The 23,927-nt window shown below is 36.2% G+C and overlaps 1 protein-coding gene across 3 annotated transcripts in view; it reads left to right on the top strand.

Moving 5' to 3' along the window:
• CNTN6 (contactin 6) overlaps positions 1–23,927 on the top strand; it is a 321,367-nt gene that overhangs the window by 131,209 nt on the left and 166,231 nt on the right. For all 3 annotated transcript variants that reach the window (XM_070776311.1, XM_019984184.2, XM_019984185.2), the window contains exons 3-4: positions 9,281–9,407; positions 15,401–15,576. In XM_070776311.1, the coding sequence (XP_070632412.1) occupies positions 9,281–9,407; positions 15,401–15,576 (303 nt within the window). The remainder of the gene's footprint in view (positions 1–9,280; positions 9,408–15,400; positions 15,577–23,927) is intronic.

Raw genomic sequence — 23,927 nt, 5'->3', positions numbered from 1 at the left:
TGGACTGCTCAGAAATGACAAGATGTGACTGTCCTAGATATAATCAAAAGTTTCTAAATTCAGGGAGGGTGACAATGAACTTTAGACTTCAGTAGTTTGATTCAGTATTGGAGCCAGATCATAGGATTAACTTTTTTATTTTTTAACTCCACAGAAGATAAAAGAGGAATAAAAATGGGGCAGAATCCTACAAGGATTTTTCAGTAACATTTTATAATTTACTTTTAGTTGATACTTAAAAGTATTTATTTTTCAGTGTTCATCTATTGCAAAGTTCTTGCTTTATTAACAAGTAGTAAAACATTTCTTATAGTATTATAGGTAATTTTACAACAGCAGGTTATTTTATCACTTATTGCTCAAAATACCAACTTTTCCTAACCTCCAGTGCATTTTTAAAGAAAAAGGAGTTTGATATCTTGCTTTTGATACCATATTGTCACATGTTTTCAGCTCTTCTTGTATAGAAAGCTCACAGTGTCCTTCCTTTCTGAGCATGTAAGCAAAACAACAAAAGTCCACTATTATTTTATTATTTCAATGCAATATGAAAAAAATCTAGTGATTTACCAAAGGCAACCGAACAACTAGTTGACAAATGCTAAACTTTTTACTGGTATCAATTCAAGTTCTTAAAAAAAAAAAAAAAGACTGATGATAATTCACCAAGACCAGGCTTTTGTGTCTTTCAAAATGAACTAAAGTTTGTTAGAAAATGTTTGGACTCTGTGGGAGAGGGAGAGGGTGGGATGACTTGGGAGAATGGCATTGAAGCATGTATAATATCATATATGAAACGAGTCGCCAGTCCAGGTTCAATGCATGATACTGGATGCTTGGGGCTGGTGCACTGGGACGACCCAGAGGGATGGTATGGGGAGGGAGGAGGGAGAAGGGTTCAGGATGGGGAACACATGTATACCTGTGCCAGATTCATTTTGATATGTGGAAAAACCAATACAATATTGTAAAGTTAAAAAAAAAAATGTCAAATAAGAATGTAAATGAATGCCTCACAAAAGGTATCATGGAAATGTAATTTGTTACTTGGAATATGTAATAGTCCTTGGAAAACTACAAATTACTCTCCAAAATACAAAATATTATTAAGTCAAGATATCCCCCTAATATAGATTAAATGAAGATAGAACAGAGCTTTTCTCTGAGTGAAGGTAAAGGAAGATAAGTTAACACTTGTTGTCTACCTATTTTGTGCATGACAAAATATTTTTTGTGGGGAAAGGAAAGTGGTTGAAAATTTTTAAATTCTAAAGATCTAGAATAAAATAGGGCTTCCCTGGTAGTTCAGCTGTTAAAAGAATCTGCCTGCAATGCAGGAGACCCTGGTTTGATTCCTGGGCCTGGAAGATCTCCTGGAGAAGGGATAGGCTACCCACTCCACTATTCTTGGGCATCCCTGGTGGCTCAGTTGGTAAAGAATCTGCCTACAATTTGGGAGACCAGGGTATGATCCCTGGGTTAGGAAGATCCCGTGGAGGAGGGCATGGCAGCCCACTCTAGTATTCTTGTCTGGAGAATCCCTGTGGACAGAGGAACATGGCAGGCTACCATCCATGGGGTCACAAAAAGTTGGACATGACTGAGCAACTAAGCACACACAGGATTAAACAGAGTCATACTGTACCATCAAAAACCAGATTACCAATCTCAATATATTTGCTTCTAGTATCCTTCTTTCATTTAAAAAAAAATTTTAAACATAAATACATGCTTATTTTAAACATTCAAATTATAAAATATTAAGGAAAATAAAATCTTTCCCCTTAAAAAAAAAAACTTTCCCCAAAATAAAGTATGAAAATTTGTTGAAATTGCAGCTGTTTTTCTAGGCATGTAAATACAGAGAATGTAGATTAATGTGTAGAGAGATATATGTGCAGAAACAAAAGCTATTTTTATAAAAGGGGACCATGCCATAGGTATTACTTTGACATAAGGATAGTGGGCTTCCCTGGTGGCTCATATGGTAAGAAGATACGCTGAACAGGAAATGGCTACCCACTCCAGTATTCTTTCCTGGAAAATTCCATGGACAGAGGAGCCTGGTGGGCTACAGTCCATGGGGTCACAAAGAATAAGACACAACTGAGTACACATGTACCATACCCAATTTTTGTTTAGTCCAATAAAAGTAAAAATAAAAGAAAGAAAAAATGAGAATTTTGAATATTCAATAAACTGTTTGAAACAACATAGATACACTTTTTTCCCCTAAAACTTTCCTGCAAAGATAAAAGACACACTGAATAATACTGAGATCAAAATGCTTATGTATTAAAAAAAAATATATATATATATATACATACACACATATGTTCTCTAATTTTGAAATTATGAAAGAAGACGATATTATCACTCACACACTTCAGACCATATTCCTTTACCCATCCCTCTTTTTCTATTTATACTGTTATTTTAATATTATCCAAGTTTATGGCATTCACATTCTGTTCTATAACTAAAACCAACATGTTTCTTAAGTAGTTTAATATTTGAACATACTCAATGTGCATACTATTCTGCCTCCATTCTTGATATCTGTATATTGGTTTATTTTTAGTTGGATGAAATTCATTATTAAGTAATTTCGTCAAAAGTAGTCATTTATGTTATATTCCCAGGGTTTTTGTGTATTTGTTTCTTTTTTGATGGTAAAGTGTGTTGAATGCCATTAGATTTGAAAGATATGTCAGTGGATGATAATAGTCACGTCACTCTTTTATTCAGAATACTGTAGCTTTTCCCTCACTGTCTTCTGGCATAGAATGCTATACTGTTACAAAATCTGAGATTAATATGATTTTCTCTTTCACTCTTTTAAGTAATTTTGTTTTTCAGCATGGTGTTCTTGAAAAGACTTTAAGTTTGAAGATAAGTCACTTTACTAACACATGCAGCTAACACATGCTTTGGTGTAAAGTGTTCTCTCCAAAATGTCTCTGGAATTTGGTATATTTTTTCTATTTGGAATTTTCTTGGTAGCTTTCAAAAGATTTGTTTGATTGTATTTCTCAGTGACATCAAGATTCTTTATGTTAGATCTTATCTATCTTTTTTATATGTTACCTTCTCTTCAATTGTTTTATCTGTGTTTTTTCATTACAGTTATCTCTAATCTTTTTGTCAGTAATTTGACTTTTAGGAGGTATCTGTTTGTTTGTTTGTTTGCCCATCTTAGTTGGTTTATTCATTCTTTAATAATGCTGTTTGGGTTGGATCTTTTATGTATAAGTTACATCCTAATTTATCTGATTCTATAGTTTCTTTTTTTCATCTTGACATTGAGTTATGCTTTTTGAATTCATGTTCTTACTCTACAGCATGAAACAATTTTGAGAAATTTCCTAAGGCTCAGTCAGTTCAGTGCAGTCACTCAGTCGTGTCCGACTCTTTGCGACCCCTTGAATCTTGAGTTATATTTTCTGCTACATTGGATATATTGTCTATCTTTGGCATGCTGTATGTTTGACTTTTATTGTTGCAATGTATTTTCCTACTTACTATTCCATTTATTTTCATATGCTCATACTTGAAGAACTATGTACTAACCATTCATTTATTCCTTACACAGAGGGATTTTTTTTTAACTTTCTTCTCAACATATTAGGGACCTGTTTGTTTTCTTCCTCTGAGTTCCATTTTGGAGGCCAGATACCCACATATCATGAGTACTCATACTTTGTACCTCGAGGGAATATTGTGGGAAGTTCAGCCTTTATTAAACCATGTGGGTGCTTCTCTCTATTTTAAGATTATCTTTAATGGTTTCTAGCAAGATTATTGGTGGAAAAGTCATAGGTGGACTTGATTGGAGAAATGCATCATTTTTCAGTTGGGCTTCAGAGATTTTACAAAGTGAGTATATAGGCATGAAGCTATTGGCTTGTGAGATAGAGTCAGCTTTACTATTCATGCTTCTCTGCTTCACTCTTTTTTTCTTCAGGAGCTCTGGAGTAAAGGGCTGGAGAAAGGAGCCCTTCAAACAGAAGAGAAAAAAATTAAAATACCCTATGCATGTACATGGGTTTCCCTGGTAGCACAGTGGTAAAAAAAAAATCTACCTCCAATTGCAGTAGATATGAATTCAATCTCGGGATGAAGAAGATCCCTAAAGAAGGAAATGGCAACCCACTCCAGTATTCTTGCCTGGGAAATCCCATAGACAGAGGAGCCTGGCAGGCTACAGTTCATGGGGTCACACAGAGTTGGACAAGACCCATCAACTAAATAATAACAATGCATGTCTATATAAATCTACTTATCTCCAGAATTTGAGGTTGTTAAGAGAATTCTCAGAATTTTGTTGCTTCACCCTAAATCTCACAACTGTTGGGGAAAAGATTAAGAAGTTGAAAATCCTTTTGCCTCTCTGAGCCTGGACAAGCCCTTCTTATTCCACATATTTTTTCCTATCGTTTCTTTGTTTATTTTGATTATTTATAAGTCAATGGCATTGGAAATTATCCCTTTTCTTGTTGATACTTCAAACCAAAAAAAAAGGAATTTTATTTGAGCCTAAGTTGAGGATTATAACCTGGGAAGACCACCTGAGAAAGCTGTGAGAACTGTTCTGCCACTAGAAGTCAAGGTAGAGTTGTACAAGCTTTTTGAGACTGAAAGCTGCTCATCAAACGCTGCATTATTGACAGCTTACATAACCCGCATCTAAGCATCATTTTGGTGGGTCATGTGGCCCCTTACAAGATCAAGAACGAATGTTACCTTTAAGCAGCTGTCTTGTTGGTGCTGGGAGAACATTGCTCTTTATGGTTGAGCAGGTATTTCTGCTGATGGAGGAGTTTTGCTCAATGCTAATGCAGATACACAGTGCACTAGCAGGAGAGAGAGGAGGCCAAAGGGGAGAGAGAGAAAAAAAATTCTTAAATTGTTTTGTCTTGCCATGAAATGCGAATTTTTATTTCACAATTTCTCCTGTTGATCATCAATCTTTATATAGAAAGCATTATGTGATCAAATATTTGGCCCATTGAAGCTAGGGTGGCTGCTTGCCTTTCCCAGTGTGCATCAAATCCCTCAATGCTGGGTGCTAATAGCCTGCTTCTCTCTGGTGGCTTATACTAGCAGAATGTTCAGCAAGGGTTTATGGCCAATTCTAGGTAATCCAATAAGAGACTTAAGCCAGTTTCCTTGTATGTGCATTGTGCATTGCCCATTATTTTATAGCCCACATTAGAGGTGATCTTCAGCTTCAAGTTGTTCAGACATCATTATCCTAGTACAAGCAGATGATGCACAGTGTGAAAGGCAAGAAATTACCACTTATAATTCCACAAACTTTAACTTAAATTGGTAGTAGGAACAACAATATCATTAGTAAAGATCTAATCCCCAAATCCTCCTGAATCAAACTGTTTTCCTAGTATTTCTCCTACTGTAGAAAGAGGATTGTTCAGAGCAGAAATCTCACTTTAAGGGTCATAAGATGAGTTAACAAGTATTGTGGCCCAGACCTTGCTGATTTCTGTTTGTTATTTACTCATTTTTATAATTCCTTGCTCATTTCATTAAGCACTAGAATAAGAAAAGTCTGTTTTAACTCACTCTTTCCCAATCAACTTTTATAGTAACACAACAATGAAGACTTAGTATTGCTACTTTGCAGTTCAGAATTAAGTAACTTATCCAGCATTATATAGCTAGTAACTAACTAGCATTTCCCTGGTGGATCAGACAGTAAAGAATCCACCTGCAATGTGGGAGACCTGGGTTCAGTCCCTGGGTTGGGAAGATTCCCTGAAGAAGACAATGGCTACCCACTCCAGTATTCTGGCCTGGAGAATTCCATAAACAGAGTAGCCTGGAAGGCTAGAGTCCATGGGATTGCAAAGAAGTCAGGCACGACTGAGTGACTTTCACAGGACAGGAACTAACTAGGCTGGAATGAAAACCCCCATCTGTCTGCTATTTTAGGTAAATAATGGAATATAATAAAATTACAAATTTAAGATAAAGTTACAGATTTAATTTATTATTCCTGGGCGCAAATATTTTGGAAGAAAGATATGGATCTAAGTGAATGGTGAAAAAAGTGAGGAGAGAATCAAGATGCCTAAGTTTGATTTCTTTCTATCTCTCAAAGCTGATGATGAATTTGGAAAAGATGATTCAACTTCCTGGGTTTTAGTTTTCTTGTGTGCAATAATAATATGGATGATGATGACAATAATGATGGTAATTTTCTTAGTCTGATGACTATTATTCACTTGTACCAGGCACAATGTGATAAACTTTATAAGTATCATGTCATCACATCTCAAAATAACCATTCGATATACATATTCTATTTTATCAATGAAGATACTGCAAATTTTGCAAATCCACTAAAGCCCATTTGATTTAAGGGCACATGATATAAACCATTAGTTCTATTATCTTTCCAAACCAAGAAGTCTGGCCTGAATGGTCTTTAAAATATCTACCAAATTTGAGATTATCGCGAGCTGCAGTAGGTATCAGAGGAAATGAGCATGCTCCTACATGACCCTCAAGTACAACTAGTAGAGTTCTGGACTGGATGCCCTTAAATTAAATCTTAATATGATGATGTTTTTGCTTTATGTGTTCATTTGGACATTAAAAAAAAACACAGACTTTCTCTTAAACCATGAATACTGAACTCTTCCTCTCCCTTTCCCACATACTTTTCTTTCTTATCAATTCAGTTCAAATGTCCTAAAGTGGAGATAGGTAATGCGAGCGTCCACATGAATGTGGATGATGAGCACAATAGCAGCCCACATGTTAGATACTGAGACGAGTGAGATAGACATGCATGCAGAGCAAAGGGATAGTGCAGGAGTGGCCCTGTGGAGTGGCAGAGCCCAAGTAAGGTGAAAAGGGCACACCTTTAGTGGGCTGGTCTAACAGTAAATATCAGAGTCTGGGAAGCCTGAAGAGGGTCCCATTGCCAAGACGGGGTGGTAAAAGTAGAAACCTGCAATCTGGTATTGGAGTCAAGCAAAGTAAGGACTGAATCCCCACAACGAAAGGACATTGCAGTGTGAGGTGTTAGATCCTACACAAGGATGTGAAAGTTATCCACTTTGGAATATGACCATGCGCACAGTGTCAGAGGTCAAGTGTAATGAAACAGAGCATCTACACAGGAAAGAGACCCTGAACAGGGTCAGAACCTGAGTGAGGTAAAGGAGGCAAGAGACAACTCAACAAGTGGTGTCAGGGCAGGTATGGGAGTAAAACTTGCAGCAGGTATCACAATCTGTAAAGGATGAGGAGGAGCTCCATAAAGGGGAGAAGCTGGTGACAGTAACGGGCAGTTGTTACATATAGAGAGATTGAACAAATGCATAAATACATTGAGAATAGTGGAAACCAGGGTTCTCATGGCTGGAATAGGAAGTTAAAAATATAGACAGAAAAAAAACAAACCTAGAACAAACCCTCTATGAATTACCACAAGATTCTAGTGTGGACTCTAAATACATACACACATGCTTCTATCCATCTATCCGTCTGTGTGTATATATGTGCATGTGTATGGGCTTCCCTGGTGTCAGCAGTGGTGGCTCAGCGGTAAAGCATCCACCTATCAATGCAATAAACATAGGTTTGATCCCTGGGCTGGGAAGATCCCCTGGTGAAGGACACGGCAACCGAAGCCCGCTCCAGTATTCTTGCCTGGGAAATCCATGGACAGAGGAGCCTGGCAGGCTACAGTCCATGGGGTTGCAAAAGAGTCTGGCATGACTTAGCAACTAAACAACAACAACTCATGTATGTAAAATTATACATATACATACTTACATGCCTTCATGTACATATAATATATAAAACCTACACACAAACACACACACACACATGCACATATTGAAAGGTCCTCAGAGCAAAAACACCTCAATGAGTACACTTAGCATCCAGATCACGGCTTCTCAATATCATTCTCTAATTTAAAAAAAATGAAATTTTCTTAGAAAAAAGGACCACTTTGATGGCTGGAACAGGAAAACTGTAAGATGATTCTGAAACACTTTCTTATACCAGAAAGTAAGGAAGAGAACAAAGAATAACAGGCACATGTCAAAAAGATGAAGAAACCAGCTTGAATAGGCTCCTGCTGGCCAAATCAGTGAAACTTTGGGCATCCAATAGTCATGAACTATAACTTCCTTTATGTAATAATAAATAACTTCCTTTATTTAATAAAAAATTCCTTATTTAATAAAATAAGAAGCTATGGATTCACACTGAAAGAGTAGATCATACTGATAGAAATATATAAATAAAAATTAAATTCTCAATAAGGAACAGTATATTTACATTGTCTCAAAGTCTGTAACCACAAAATGCTTACTAATTATAAGGGGAGGGGGAGGTAATTTCATAGTGGAGAGGTTTCGCAGGCAGTACCTTAACCAGTGATCAAAGTTAACTTCAGCAGAAATGAGAGAAGCAGAAGTCCTGGACTATCTGATAGGATGCTATCTGAAGCACACAACATTCCTGAATCTAATCATAATTAAACAGCAGACACAGGGAAACACCCTTTGTGGGAGGGGAATGGAGGGACAGGAGGGCAAGACAATGTGATCAATATACTCTGGATGGTGGGGAGTGTTTTCTTTTCATGGTGATAATTTTTAAAAATTAGAGCCAGTTTTTACAGTGCTTTAATTATCTTTAAACAAACAAACAAAAAAATCTTTATAGACCCTTTTTATTACCCATATTTTCAGCATACAGCTCCTACAAGGACCCTGATCCTGTTGTCCCTTAGACAAGCCTAAATTGAGTGAAACCTAACCAAATCAGTGCCTTGTAATTTTTGAAGTTACCAGGTGAGGAAAATCAAGTGAAAACAGAAAGTGTTCAATTAATACCTTCAAGGACACTAAAAAGAGAAAACAATAAATGAAATCTATGATTCTCTGCTGGATCTTTTTGCTATAAACGATTTTATCAAGAAAAACAGAGAAAGGGGACTGACAGATGCTAGCATTGAAACAATGTCAATTCCTTGATTTTGATCATTTTATTGTGTCCTTTACAAAAAAATAGACACTAATTCATTTATGATAATGTGGCATGCTTGCAAAGCTACTCTTTAAATGGTATAGGACGAAAATTCTTTGTACCATTCTTGAAACTTTTCATATGTTTGAGATTGTTTCAAGATGAAATAGTTTTAAAAATATCTATTTATTTGATGTCTAATACTGTTTACATTCAAAACAGGGTCAAGTATTTTCCACATGGTGTAATTTTTCTTTTCTTTTTCCAGGTGATGGTGGCTTGAGCCCTCCTATTTTTACCCAAGAACCACAAGATGCTATTTTTCCTTTGGATTTGTCAAAATCTGAAATAATCCTGAATTGTGCTGCTAATGGTTACCCATTACCCCATTATAGGTAAATTTCTACTTCTGAGCACCATGCTGGTTTTTTTTCCTTTGTGTTCAGGGTAAAGTATACACATAATTTATTGTTGTTGTTACTTAGTGGCTAAGTTGTGTCCAACTCTTTGCAAATCCATGGACTCCTCTGTAGTAGTCTACCAGGCTCCTCTGTCCTTGGATTTACCAGGCAAGGATAATGGAGTGGGTTGCCATTTCCTAATCCAAGGGATCTTCCTGACCCAGGGGTTAAACCCATGTCTCTTGCATTGGTAGGTGGATTCTTTACCACTGAGCTGTCACCAAAGCCCATACACACCATAAAATGACCTAATTTGAAGTGTACAGCTCAACGAATTTTTACATAGGTATACAGCTGTGTTGGAGAATGGCATGGCAACCCACTCCAGTATTCTTGGAGCCTAGCAGGCTGCAGTCCATGGGGTCGCAAAGAGTCGTATAGGACTGAGCGACTAAGCACAGCACAGCACATTCAGCTGTGTGTCCACCACTCAAATGAAGGTAGACATTTTTGGTACCCTAAAGTATCCCCTCATGCCACTTGCCAAGTGATAATTATCCCACCCTCATCCTCCAGCAACCACTCTTATAACTTACTGGTTAGATTTGCTTAGAGCAGTTATTCTTGAGATTGGGTCTATGTTACAGTGAGAATTCAAAAAGAATGGAAGAAAAAGGAAGGAAGGGAGAAAAAAAGAATGAAGAAAGGAATAGAGGAAGAAAGAAAAAAAAAATAAGAGGACAGGAAAAGATTTGTTTCCCCAATTTGAAAGAGATTGTAAAGCACAAATTCATTTTGTACTCCCTTCCCCACAATATGTGGTTACTGCCTCAGTTGCCCCATATACAATGACTATGAACATGTTTCTCTAAAAGGAATTAATCCAGATTGAAACATTTTTCATCAGACCAATTTCTGTGATTCCACTGATACATTCCATCACCCCAAAAGAATTGGTTTTAGAAAAAATATGTTGAAGACAGCTATGGACCATCTAAGGCAGAAAAGCAATTTTTATTCTGGGCAACTAGAAATACATATATTTGTTCCTCACATATTACCTCTGAAATAATAAGAAAGAATGGTCTGCAGTGTTTCTGTTCTTAGAATATTACAGTAGAGGCAGAATCTGATTCACATTGTGGGTGGACTTCACAAATATATGCATATATGCATTATACTTGTGTAAATCTAAAAGATATTGTGTTGGCAAGAATTGCATGTGCAGTGTGAATATAGAAAAAGTAGAATAATATTAAAATGACTATTGTGGCTTTAGGGTTTAAAAGCATTTTTTTAAGTCTTAATTTTTAGTGTGTGCATACTAAGTCATTTCATAGTGCTAAGTCATTTCAATTGTGTCCAGCTCTTTGTGACCCCATGGACTGTGTAGCCCACCAGGTTCCTCTGTCCATGGGATTCTCCAGGCAAGAATACAGGAGTGGATTGCCATGCCCTCCTCCAGGGGAATCTTCCTGATCTAGGGACTGAACCTACAACTCTTACGTCTCCCGCATTGTAAATCATCACAAACAAAAAGCAACAAATTCAGTCCATTTTAGTAAAAAACAAAACAAACAAAAAAAAAACTGTCTTTTCCTGATTTATATGTTCCATTAAAAATACCATATTTATATATATAATTACTGTGATCTTATAATTATCTAATTAATTAGCTAAATGACTTAAATACAAAAGGTTAAAGACAACTTTGTATCTTGTGTCTCTTGTCAAAATAACTTCAGTATTATTTTTTACAACAAAAGAGCTGAAAACTGTGTCTTATTATTTAGGCTTTATTAAGGCTTTTCTATCTTTAGAACACCTCAACCAATGAAGTCCATCTAGCAGATGAAGATTACTTAGTTTATAAACTGGTCCATCTAGTTCATGGTTGTTTCCTTAAGTAAAAAGCTGTGTTATTTAAATTAAAACTTGACTAAATATACAAAAATGTGACTAACATATTTTTGAGATCACCTAATACTTCAAGTTGCCATTTTATTTTTGAGAAGTAATTTGATTGTTCCTAAAGATTGATAGAATTTATTAGAGAAAAGGAAAAACATGTAAGTCCCTATACAATCAGAAACAATTGTTAAGTATAGGTAAGAGAGATCATCGATTAGTCATGTACTTATATAAAAATTTCTATTGACTTATAACACATGGAAAGATATAATAGAGTGGTTCTCAAAACAATTTGCTAATAATACTTGTGAAGAAATACACTGAATGAAGAGATTGCAAATTTCAATGTTGTGAAATGGCTTCTGTTGTAACGCTTGTAAATAAGGAGGCTAAAGACAGGCAATCAACGTCTTATTTCCAGTCCCCTTAACCAGGTGTAGCTTATTTCTACTATCATGGTATAAAATACTCAAGATGCTTTTAAAAGATAATGAGGAAAAAAAAATTTTTTAATGCTTAAATGTCAAATTGAATCCCAGTTTTCTTGATAATAAAGTAAAGGGCAGAGGTATTTCAGACAATGCACATTAGCAACAAAATGTGAATTTTAGTTTTAATATGACCCTTTCGAACTTAAAATTTATTTTTAAAAAATCCTCATGACTGTATTCATTTTGGATTGTGTGTCTGAGTGTTTGTGTGTGTGTGTGTGTGTGTGTGTGAAATAGATGGACACTTTATGATTCGGAGTTTAAGATTATTTGAAATTACTTGGGTATAGTGTGAAGCTGTACTAAAAACCCATTGGCTTAGAACCAAGAGTTATCATTTCTAGTCACAGCTCTATCGTTACATATATAACCCTGGAATAATCATGTCTTTCTCCTTTCGTTGTATCCCTCATCCACAAAGTGAGGGTGTGGTTGATTTTAAGGTGTATTTTATTCCTTTTAGTAAATTCCCTTTAGAAAATGAAGTCTCATAAGAGAAACTAAGCAACATTGAAAGCAGAACTTTGGAAACAGTTTAAAAGAATCTTGTCTAAAGTCACTTTCAGTTGGATTCAATACTTTCACGGACAGAATATCAGTGAAGACAAGATATATGTTAGGCAAAGTTTTCCAGTGGAAAGGATCGCTTTCTATTCTTTTAAAGACCAGGAAACACATGAAAATTAACATCTAACCATGCAGCTTTGTTAAAGGAAGGAAAATGGGCTACTCAAAAATAGTACTTGGAAAAAAAATAGTACTTGGGTAGAATTGCTTATACTTAATAAGTCAAGGATATAGTGATGAGATAGGTGATGAGCTTAGTTCTAGAGCTCAGAATATATATTTTATTTGGGAAAATGAAATGACACACACATAAATTATTTTTACATAGGATACCCTCTGTCAAAAAAAGTTCTTTGAATGTCAGAGAGAATTTCCATCACGTGTCCTCTGAACCTGGTCACTGCAGAAGGTTCCTTTCTGTGATTTAATCTATTCCAGTCACAAAGACATTCTTAAGTTTGGAGAAGCTCTAGGCCTGTGAGTAAAAATCACAAAGGGTGTTACTCTGCCTTACTATTCTTTTTATTCATTTCCTCCCTGGATCTACTTAACAACTTTCTGTGACAAAGCAGGATATTTTTATTGTGCAAATTTTATAATCAATGGATATGACTTTTGGAGAAATGACTTGGCTAAGCATACAGAACAAAGGAATATCAAAGCTAGGCCTAAGACTCTTTCTGTGAGGTCAATGGAACTAAATTTAGTGCACATTAGAATCACCCAGAGAGACGTTACAAATTTCAACTTTGGAGTTCTTCATGTGTCTAGGAATGGGTCCAGAAATCGCACTCCATGTAACTCTAAAGCAAGGCTCCGTTTTGGAAAAAACACTCTCACACACACATACATTATCACAGACTAGCAGACAAATATAGCCCCAGACATTATATTCTTGACACAGGGCTTAACTACTTAATAGTGAAGGATGTTCCCCAGAAAAAGGTCAAGATTTTAGTTCAAATCCATTATGTTTCATGGAATCAATATGATATTAAGGCAGATGCTTAAAATAATCTTCTATAGCATATTTCCTAGTTTGCATCATGAGATAATTCTCCTGGGCATGGCATTCTATCAGTAACACTTGTATGACAATCACTTGAATTCATTAATACTATTTCTCAATTTATTTAAACATATTAATTAGAACAAAGCCCACACCAGGAGTTGAACCCCTGATCTATATGCACAGTTTAATAATCATTGTACCATAGTGATTAGAATGATTATGGGGAGAGTGTGAAAAATTCATTTGCTGCAGCTAAGCCAACAACTTTGAATTTGTGTTGAAAAACAATTACCGAGCTTAATTAGGAGCATGTAATGATGACAGCAGTTATTTCAGTGATTGATTTCAAAATTAAAGAAAGCTGGCAAACTAAGTGTGGTATATCCTTTGCATTGAAAAAGCAAGGGAACACAAAGGTTCAAAGACCATGCCCTGTAAACAAATTATGAAAGACAGCATTATAGCACTGGCAAGGAGAATATTTAAGGCTTCAGATAGGCCTAAAAAATAGTAGTTTTCTCCATTTTCTTCTAATATTGAGAACTAGAAACCGAATAAGTTTCTCTAGAAAAAAAAATTGGCAGATAGTTCAGGCAAACGAAATGTACTATTTTTGACTGTTGTCTTCCAGCTTCCTTTTATTAAAAAGAAGTTGAGGTGCACAAGAATTGGCTAAGTAATTTAAAAGTGACAGAATTGGTTCAAGTCCTCTGGATGATTTGATATCCATCATTTCTCATCTTTAACAGGGTAGAAGATACCCTAAGTCTGTATTTCTCTTCTACTGCTGTAGACATTTGCTAGACTTTTTCCATGGGATGTTTCAGAATTCTAAAAAAGTCAATGACATTTGGAATAATTCTATAAAATGTCATTCCTTCCTTACAATTAGCTACCCGCACAAAACTATTTTTAATATGACCTTAGCATGAAGGGAAGAATCTGCAGAGCTCTCATAAACTCTAAAGAAACAAGATTTACAAACTGTCTTTATTTCACAGGAAGAGGTATTCACTTGTTTTTCTGACTGATTATCTTAACTCAATGTTTTAAAATATATCTCTTTTCTTAAATGGTTTATATTACTACACAAAGCTAGTGCCCTAGAAATGTATATGTTTGAATGTGTAATAGTCTGATTTCAAGATGTCTGACTATTTTGATGGAAGTAAGGGGTTGCAAGCTGGGGGAAGTGGGTCCATTAAAGATAACAAATGGGTATTCATTCATCTTAAAATGATAAAACGTAATTTCAAAATCATCTAATACTTCTATGAAAATAAATATAACTGTTAGGATTTTCTGATACTTAATTAATGTTCTAAAAGATTGTTGACTACTAGGTAAGCCGAGAAATTTTTTGCAGCCTAAAATGAAAACCTCTCAAACTGCATTTGTTTTGTTAAGGTATAATTTTAGTTTGGCATTTCTAAGTACTGTTGAAATATTTTCAGCATGATTAATTTTCCAAGTAAGAAACTATCAGAGACAGTCAAGTTCTAAAGTAGTCAGGTTATTTTTGTTTTGTTATCAACCTCAAATTGGCATTGTAAAATCTTTGCTGACTTTCTTTGTGCCATTCTAATATATTCTTCTTGGACTTCATGTCTAAATCATTTTTGACATTCAATTTTGCAGTATCATTGTGGGTGTTCAGGTATGGTATATATTATTTGAAAAGTTGTTAAAGGAATAGGATGGCCAGGGTTATTGACTGAATGTCTACTTTTTATTTCTTATGTCAAGAGTTCTGTTGCCTTACTGTACAGGTTTTGGTGAGTGTTTGTAATTTGTAAAGAGTAGAAGATCTTTCAAATAATCTAGTTATTGATATTATGGAGCTCACGAAGATAATAATCTTCAGTGAAACTGGTAGGATGTGCCCATATGTAACTATGTTTTGTTTTATTTTAACAGTCTCAAGAATTGTCAATGTATGTTGTTTAAATCAGTAGTGGTCAACTCTGATTTTGGAGGCATAATTTGATTTTTTTTTTCCTTTGAAGGTGGAAGCACAATGGCGCAGATATTGATTTTAGCATGAGCTATCACTACAGGCTGGATGGAGGCAGTTTGGCAATCAGCAGCCCTCGCACAGATCAAGATATTGGCACATACCAGTGCCTGGCCACCAATTCTCTGGGAACAATTCTGAGTCAGAAGGCAAAGCTCCAATTTGCATGTGAGTTTGTGGGAAAAATCTATAATCTTTGTGTTTCTGAAAATATATTCTTATTATAACCATAGTAGAAAAAAGCGAACTTTGCCAATCACATGCTCTTTGAGAGCAAATATGAATTTATAGAGGTAAAAAGTTTTAACAGTGTGCATTTTGTGAATTCAGACTCCTGGGAATAGTTGAATCTGTTTCCAAAAAAAAAAAAAAACAGGAAATATCAGTATTATTGTATTTTGTGAATTATATTTAGAAACATCTCTGAAAGTTCTAGATATACATATTCAGATAAAGATTATATATATATATATATATATATATATATATATATATATATCCTTTTTCCTTCTTCTTTTGCATTGGGCATTAATGTGAAGGGCACATGAATAAAAGAAAGCAAAGATGTTTTTTGGGGGAGGAAAGCTTTCTCCCAGGAAAAGTGATCATGCATCTACAGTTTGATGCAGGTGGAAATAAAGTGGTTGCCAAAGGCAGACTTTATATTAACTGTAACAATGTCCAACTGCGTCACATAAATGTCATCCAAATAATTACCTTGGTGACATTTGGGGACATTAGCAGATGAACAATAGACATACTGCTCCTTATAGTGTTTATATATAGTGTTTCCAGGGACTGAAATGTTTCATATTGGATCCAGGGAAAGCCTTGTTTGAAAGTAATTACATTTGTTGATGTGGATGAAGCAGAAGCCTTACATCTTTCCCTTTATACCCCCTCTGCCATGCGACTCCCACTCACGCCCTCCTCAGAGGATGTACCAGGGACCAAAGAGTGAGAAGCTACTCTTTGGGACCCTGATGAATAGGTCTATACTTCTGTTATTTTGAAAAAATATCTATTTTGAAATCTACAGAACAAAATATACATCCAAAGCCCAACTTGTAGAACTGTTGCAGGAAGGAGGACCCCTTCTAGGGCCCGAAACTGGGCTCCTTCTAACACTCGGAAATGAACTGTCAGAGGAGACACATGTGCTGACAAAGCAAGAGAGTTTATTGGGAAAGGGCACCCGAGCGGAGAGCAGCAGGGTAAGGGAACCAGGAGAACAGCTCTGTCACATGGCTTGTAGTCTCAGGTTTTATGGTGATGGGATTAGTTTCCAGGTTGTCTTTAGCCAATCATTCTAACCCAAGAGTCCTTCCTGGTGGTGCATGCCTTGTTCAGCCAAGATGAATGCCAGAGAGAAGGATTCCGGGAGGTGGTCGAACGTGTGGTGTCTCATTTTGACCTTTCCCAAACTCTTCCAGTTGGTGGAGGCTTATTAGTTCCATGTTCCTTACCAGGACCTCTTGTCATAAAACAACTCATGGAAATGATTACTATGGTGTCTGACCAGGGTGGGCGGTTTCAATCAGTGTGCTTCCCCTAACAGAACTACTTTAATCATCAGTAGATATATAAATTTGGAGTATGAAATGGCAACCCACTCCAGTATTCTTTCCTAGGAGATCCCATGGACAGAGGAGTCTAGCAGCCTACACTCCATGGTGTCCCAAGAGTCAGACACGACTTAGCAACTAAACTACCACCACCGCCACCATTATATAAATTAATAATTAGGTCTGTTTCTCACTGAAAGTCTTGTGTTCCAAAGATAACTAGCTCTACACAAAACTCCCTTTGGTTAACCATTCTGTGAATGGCCTTGTTTCTGAATATGTATATAAATACACTCAGAAATAAATACATATGTATATAAGTATGTGTGTATAAATGTGCATGTGATTATAAATATACACACATGTACATATATGTATGTGGTCCTCTATATACACACATATACACATGTATATATATACACAAGCATTGCTAAGTGTATCTGAATATATATATGTCTTCAGAAAACAAAAGATAATGCAAAATTTTACAGGGCTAAATGGAATATAAACAAATGCTGGTGACTGTTCCCAACCTAGGGATCGAACTCAGATCTCCTGCATTGCAGGTGGATTCTTTACTGTCTGAACCACCAGGGGAGCCCCATTTGAAACTTACGGTAAAGATAATCACAATACTTGATTTCTACATTTCAGCTAAGACCATCACTTGGAAAAACAATAGCGAGCCAAATATTAATGAAGACTTATTTTACAGAAGTAAACAATTGCTCCACAGGTTTTGAATGACTCTGCCAAAATAATTTTTTTTTCACTTGAATAGAAGATGACCCTAGGAGATACATGGTCAGATTGCATAAAAATAAATTTAATAAATTTGATTTTCTGGTAAAGGGAATCCCATAGAGCATATTTATTTGCTACACCTGGTGTTTCTCCAGAGTTATGGATTCTACCCCTTCTTGAAAATAACTGAATACCTATGATGAAAGTTAATGCACTGTGCTTTATATGGCCATATATTTCCTTCTCTTTGTTCCCCCTTAAAAATTTGTATTTTTAATTTCCAAATTATTTTTTTTACTTTTTTTTCTGCTTTAAAAATGTGTAACTGGAAGTTTTTGTAAGTTAAAATGTAACTTTTATTTGCTAAAAAAAAAGAGGAAATATTTAAAATTCAGAAAAAAAATTTATGCTTTCATTTGGATGAATGAGGAAAGTCAGTTCTTCTATTCTTGCTGACTTTCCTGTCTCTTCATAAAGTTTTCTTTTTTGGGAGTTGAAAGTATATGACTGTTGTTCCCTAAAAGCATTTCTATTACTATTTATGCAGAAATAGCTGATTTATGCATCCATTAGCTGATCTTTCTCCTGCAGACTTAAAGGGTCTTAGGTTTCAAGTCTTAAACTTGAAAAAACAAAACAAACAAACAAACAAACAAGAAAGAATCAGATCATTCTGCCTTTTCTGTCCAGTAACTATAACAGTGTCTTGCCTGAAATGTTTCCTGTTGTTTCCATGGAGAGATTTGGTTGAGTTTATCTCTGCTGACTTGAATCAACCCTGAAAATAACCAACACTTTTTAATCACCTATAAAGTATCCCTTTTCCTTTCCTAGATCTCATAAGTACTCTTGCCAGCTTACTTAAATCAGTTGTTCATTCCAAGTAGTAAAGAATTTATTTTAAAAATGTGAAAAATACCACTTCTAGCTTTGTCACTGCTATTACACAACTCCGAATGGTCTATTTTGAACAAATGTGCATAAAGATCTTAAAAATAAATCAAAAGGTGTTAATAACTTACAGCCCAGAAGACTTCATGTACAAATTCTTTCTTATTCTTTCTTTCTTATATAAATTACTTAATCTGAGTTCTCATCACTATCTTCACAAATTTTCAACATTGCCTATTTACTAGAAAGGCTTTTGTACCTTTCTTAAAATCATAACAATGGTGGTCACATGCTACAATTTTCGCTACAAACAGACCTGAGTTCAAATTCTATCTCTGTAAAATATCCAGCAGCAGGAAATTAGGCCACCTTTTAAAATATTAAGCCCATTTATGAAATGTATTCAGTGAGAATTGCAGCAGAATCCAAAGGACAGTGACAGGAATTAACTGAGTAACGATGTGAACCCCCTGGCCCATGATAGGCACTCAGGAAATGGTAACTCTAATTCTTCTTTTGATATTTTCATTTCCTCCCCCAAATTGGCCAAACATCCATATATTTCAAACTGCTACAGTTACTCATAGAAAAATCTAGTTTACATTTCAAAACTTCCTCCAGACCAGTTGTTTTCAAGGCTTTTAAGTGTTTGACATATATTACCTTTCTTGAACTGTGGAATAACCATAAGAGGATGATTCTATCATTTCCATTTTACAGATTAGAAGCCTGAGGCTCACTGAGATTGGATCTTTTTAGAAAGTATATTGTTAAAGAATCAGTTGTAACTTTAGTATAAAAGTTCAGATTCTACAGCAGAAACCAATACAACATTGTAAAACAATTATATTCTTCCATTAAAAAAAATAAAAATTCAGATTCTAAAACTCATGTCTTTTGTATTAAGGTATTCAGTTCAATTCAAACAGTGCTCAAACAGATCAAATGGGCTTTCATTGTTAATTTAATAGGCCTTTGACATAATCACTGTTGAAATAATAAGCCATTTCTGAAGGACAGTAACCTTCACATAGGCCTGGTGGTAGATCCCATTGGTGCTGAGTTCAAATCCCCTTTACTGGACAATGAGCTCAGCTGTTAATGCCCACAGCTACCCCTTTTCTTCAACCCATGCCCTAGAGCTCCCCATGGGCTCGGGCTGGAGCTAGACAACAGCTGAGACCCCTTTTTGCGTAGCCCGTTCCTGTGCCCTATCCAGTTCCGATCCCTCCATTTCTCCTTCAAGTGTTTCCTCAATAAATCAATGAAGTTGAACCTCTGTGTCAGCCTTTGCTTCCAGGGAAACCGAAGTAAGACAGACACTAAACATATAAGATATTTGATCTTATTGACAGACAAATTGGGTCCAGAATCTCTAATCATATGAATTTCCATAAGTAAGAGCAAAACTATACATCAGAATAAAATTGTGTCAACAGCTCTGCTTCCCACCAGTTGGCAGTCGTACACCGCCACTTTGACCTTCAGAACAAATGAACTATGAACCACCCTTCAGAACCTAACTCATCCATGGGAGAGGCTCTGTAGGTAAATTTGTCTACATAATTGATTGCTTGTGTTTCCAACTTCTTTCCTGATGTTCAGCAATTCAAAATCCCCCTTGGAGTTTATTTTAGACTCCAGCCTGTTAGAGTTGCCTTAACTTGAATCATCCCACCACAAAACCATGCAGGAATACAGCCCAAATATTTAAAAACAAAACCCAAAAAACTCCGTTATAAAATATCCTCCTAAATCTAATCTGTCTTTAAATTGCTATGTTACTCAGGCAAGTTAGTTATCTCTATAGACTTATTAAGGGTATGTTTTGAATTATTTAATTGCAAAAGTTTCCTTCAGTTCTTCCAAAGATTCTGTCATTCCAAATTATCAGGTACATTCTTATTTAAGCTCTTTTCTATTTTCCTCCAAGCAACCTCAAACCTAAAGCAAATTCATTGAGTGTCTAGTCACCAAAAGCTTCTGTTATCACCCTGGCATTCTTTTTTTTTTTATTTTTAAACTTTACAATATTGTATTAGTTTTGCCAAATATCGAAATGAATCCACCACAGGTATACATGTGTTTCCCATCCTGAACCCTCCTCCTTCTTCCCTCCCCATACCATCCCTCTGGGTCGTCCCAGTGCACCAGCCCCAAGCATCCAGTATCGTGCATCGAACCTGGACTGGCAACTCGTTTCATACATGATATTATACATGTTTCAATGCCATTCTCCCAAATCTTCCCACCCTTTCCCTCTCCAACAGAGTCCATAAGACTGTTCTATACAAACCAGTTTGACTTTATACAAGCCACACATGCAGCTGCTTTGAATTTCTTTTATTTCTCAAGGACTTTAGTGGTAAAGGTTGAATGTAGACTTCTTCCTTTCATATGTATGTTAATGAATTACTCTGTATTGGTGTGAGAGAACATTGCATCTGTCATTGCTGTTTAAAATGTCATCCTTGAGTAAAGAAAAGGTAGAGGATTTTGAAAGAAACCTCTGATTTCACTGAGCTGTATTTTTTTTTTTTTTTGAGACTCATAATATATACCTCTACCAATGAATAGAGAAACACTGGGATAAAAGTTACTTATGAATAGACTTTTTGGTCCTCCTCTATTTAATATTTAATCACAGATACCATTTTAAATCAGTTTGTTCTATTATTGCTGAAATCTCCTAGTTTTACAAGACTGATGCTAGACTGGTTGAATAAATTAATGGCCATTTATTTATTCATCAGCCAAGCAACCAGAAAACACATTATTTATATGCATCAAGCACTGTGCTAGGGACTAAAGATCAAATGGTAGATAAGAAATAGCTACTCCCTGTCTTCACAGAGCAGACAGGTGAAAACTTGAGAGCAAGAAAAAAAGGAAAGAAAGAAATTGGTAGCATTTGCATAATGAGCCTCACAATAACACTCTGAAGTTGCTATAATCCCTTTTTTGGATGACCAGATTGAGGCTATAGAAGAATTAACCAGCTTGCCTCAAATCACACATATAATAAGTGACAGAGTCAGTATTCAAACCCGGGCAGTTGGAACCCGGAGTCCATGTTCTTAATGCCCACATGTGTGTGCATGCTAAGTTGCTTCAGTTGTGTCTGACTCTTTGCGACCCTACAGATTGTAGCCCGCCAGACATCTCTGTCCATGGGAATCTCCAGGCAAGAATACTGGAGTGGATTGCCAAGTCCTCTTCCAGGGAATCTTTCTAATTCAGGGATGAAACCCATGTCTCCTGTGGCTCCACTGCAGGCAGATTCTTTACCACACAGCACCTCCACAAAAATAGCATCAGGTGATGTGAGAGGGTTAGATGTAATCTATAAGACAGACCAGAAGAGAAAGTAGTCAAGTTTGTCTGGATTGGACAAAGGGCAAGGGAAGCCTTCCAAAGACAGTGGGGCTTGAACTGAGCCTTGAAATATTAAATCGTGTTCCAGATAAAGAAAATAGGGGAGGAGAATGTTCAGGTCCACAGGAGAACAAGAGGAATGCAAATGCAAATAAGCTTCAAGTATTAGAGAAAATGTGAGGGGAATGGGAAAAACCAGGTAGGAACATGACAAGCCATGATTCAGAAATAATTGGTTTTCTAGGACAAGGCTGAACCATAAATTGGAGCCAGGTATATCCAAATTTCAGAGACCCTTTATTTCCAAGCTTAATCTACGAATAATGGAATGATTGGGTGATACTGCGAGATGCCAGAAAAAACAGCAAAATTCTATCATATCATGAAGCTTTTAGGCAGAGGCACCAGGGATGAACTATGTTTCAAAAATATTCTCACTCAGTGTGACAGTGTACACAGGTGTGAATTCATGTGTAAAATAGTGATGTCAATAGTACCCACTTTCTGCACATGTGTGTGCTGAGTTGCTTCAGTTATGTCCAATTCTTTGTGACTTTATGGACTGTAGCCCACCAGGCTCCAATCTATGGGGTCCTCCAGGCAAAAATACTGAAGCAGGGTGCTATTCCCTTCTCCAGGGGATCTTCGTGACCCAGGGATGGAACCCATGTCTCTTATGTCTCCTGCAATGGCAGGTGGGTTCTGTACCAAAAGTACCACCTGGGAAGCCCACTCTCTTTATATAGGTTTATTATAATGACCAAATATGCATTATTATATGTAGAGCAATGGGTAAGGGCACCTGGTATATTGTTGCGAGTTGTTGACTGAGAGCCTGGGAGAGGTCTGGCTATGTAACTGTGAATAGACCAAGTTTGGTACTTCAGTACTTATCCTAAGAACAGTGGAAATGCTTTGAATGATGTTGCAGATTTTGAAGTTGTTTATAAACTGTTGTTTGAAAATACTAATACTTTTTCCTTAAAAATATTGATCTGATATATTAATGATCTTTATTTTATTTTTAAAACCACCATATACATATTTAGGGCTTCTAGGGGTAAAGAATCCGCCTGCCAGTGCATGAGACTTGAAACGTGGGTTCGTTCCCTGGCTTGGGAATATCCCTAGGAGGAGGGCACGGCAACCCATTCCAGTATTCTTGCCTGGAGAATCCCATGGACAGAGGAACCTGGTGAGCTACAGTCCATGGGGTTGCAAAGAGTCAGACACAACTGAAGTGACTTCACACGCAGGCACACGTTTAGGGATGCTCCAAACCTCACTTCTCACACTTGTAGGATGAAGTTAAAGAATTCTTGCTTCATGTCACAGGGTTTAATTTTAGATGGCTCTAGGTTAACACGTGATAATATTTCATTTTAAAGGGCTATAAAGATGTGAGCATTTACAATCATTGTAAATTTTTTCTTTCCCAGAGAAATGCCAAGGGTTTTATACCTGCAATGCTGTTCATCTTTATTCTCTACCTGTAACCTGTCCCAAATCATGTTTTGCAGGTTGAGAAATTAAAGAAATTCAAAATGGGGCAAACACATCACCTGGTCATTAACCTATCACAGACCTAGTATTTTTCACATCTCCATCTCAAAATAACTTTTAAATATATATATATATATATATATATACACACACACATACATATTTGTAGGTAAAGAAAGTAAAACAGAATCCATATAAATCCAAAAACCATAGAACAACAGAAAAGATCTCCAGGTAAAAGTAATGATATAAAGGTCTTTGACTCTTTAGAGTAGGAACTCCAAAGGTACCTGTATATTATTTGAAAAAGTGAAAGTGAAAGTCACTCAGTCGTGTCTGACTCTTTCCGACCCCATGGACTATACACTCAATGGAATTCTCCAAGCCTGAATGCTGGAGTGGGTTGCCATGCTCTTCTCCAGGGGATCTTCCCAACCCAGG

Source organism: Bos indicus, chromosome 22, assembly GCF_029378745.1.
Source record: "Bos indicus isolate NIAB-ARS_2022 breed Sahiwal x Tharparkar chromosome 22, NIAB-ARS_B.indTharparkar_mat_pri_1.0, whole genome shotgun sequence".
Lineage (NCBI taxonomy): Eukaryota > Metazoa > Chordata > Mammalia > Artiodactyla > Bovidae > Bos > Bos indicus.
Note: the sequence above shows the minus strand (reverse complement) of the source record. Positions and strands in the feature narration are given on the sequence as shown.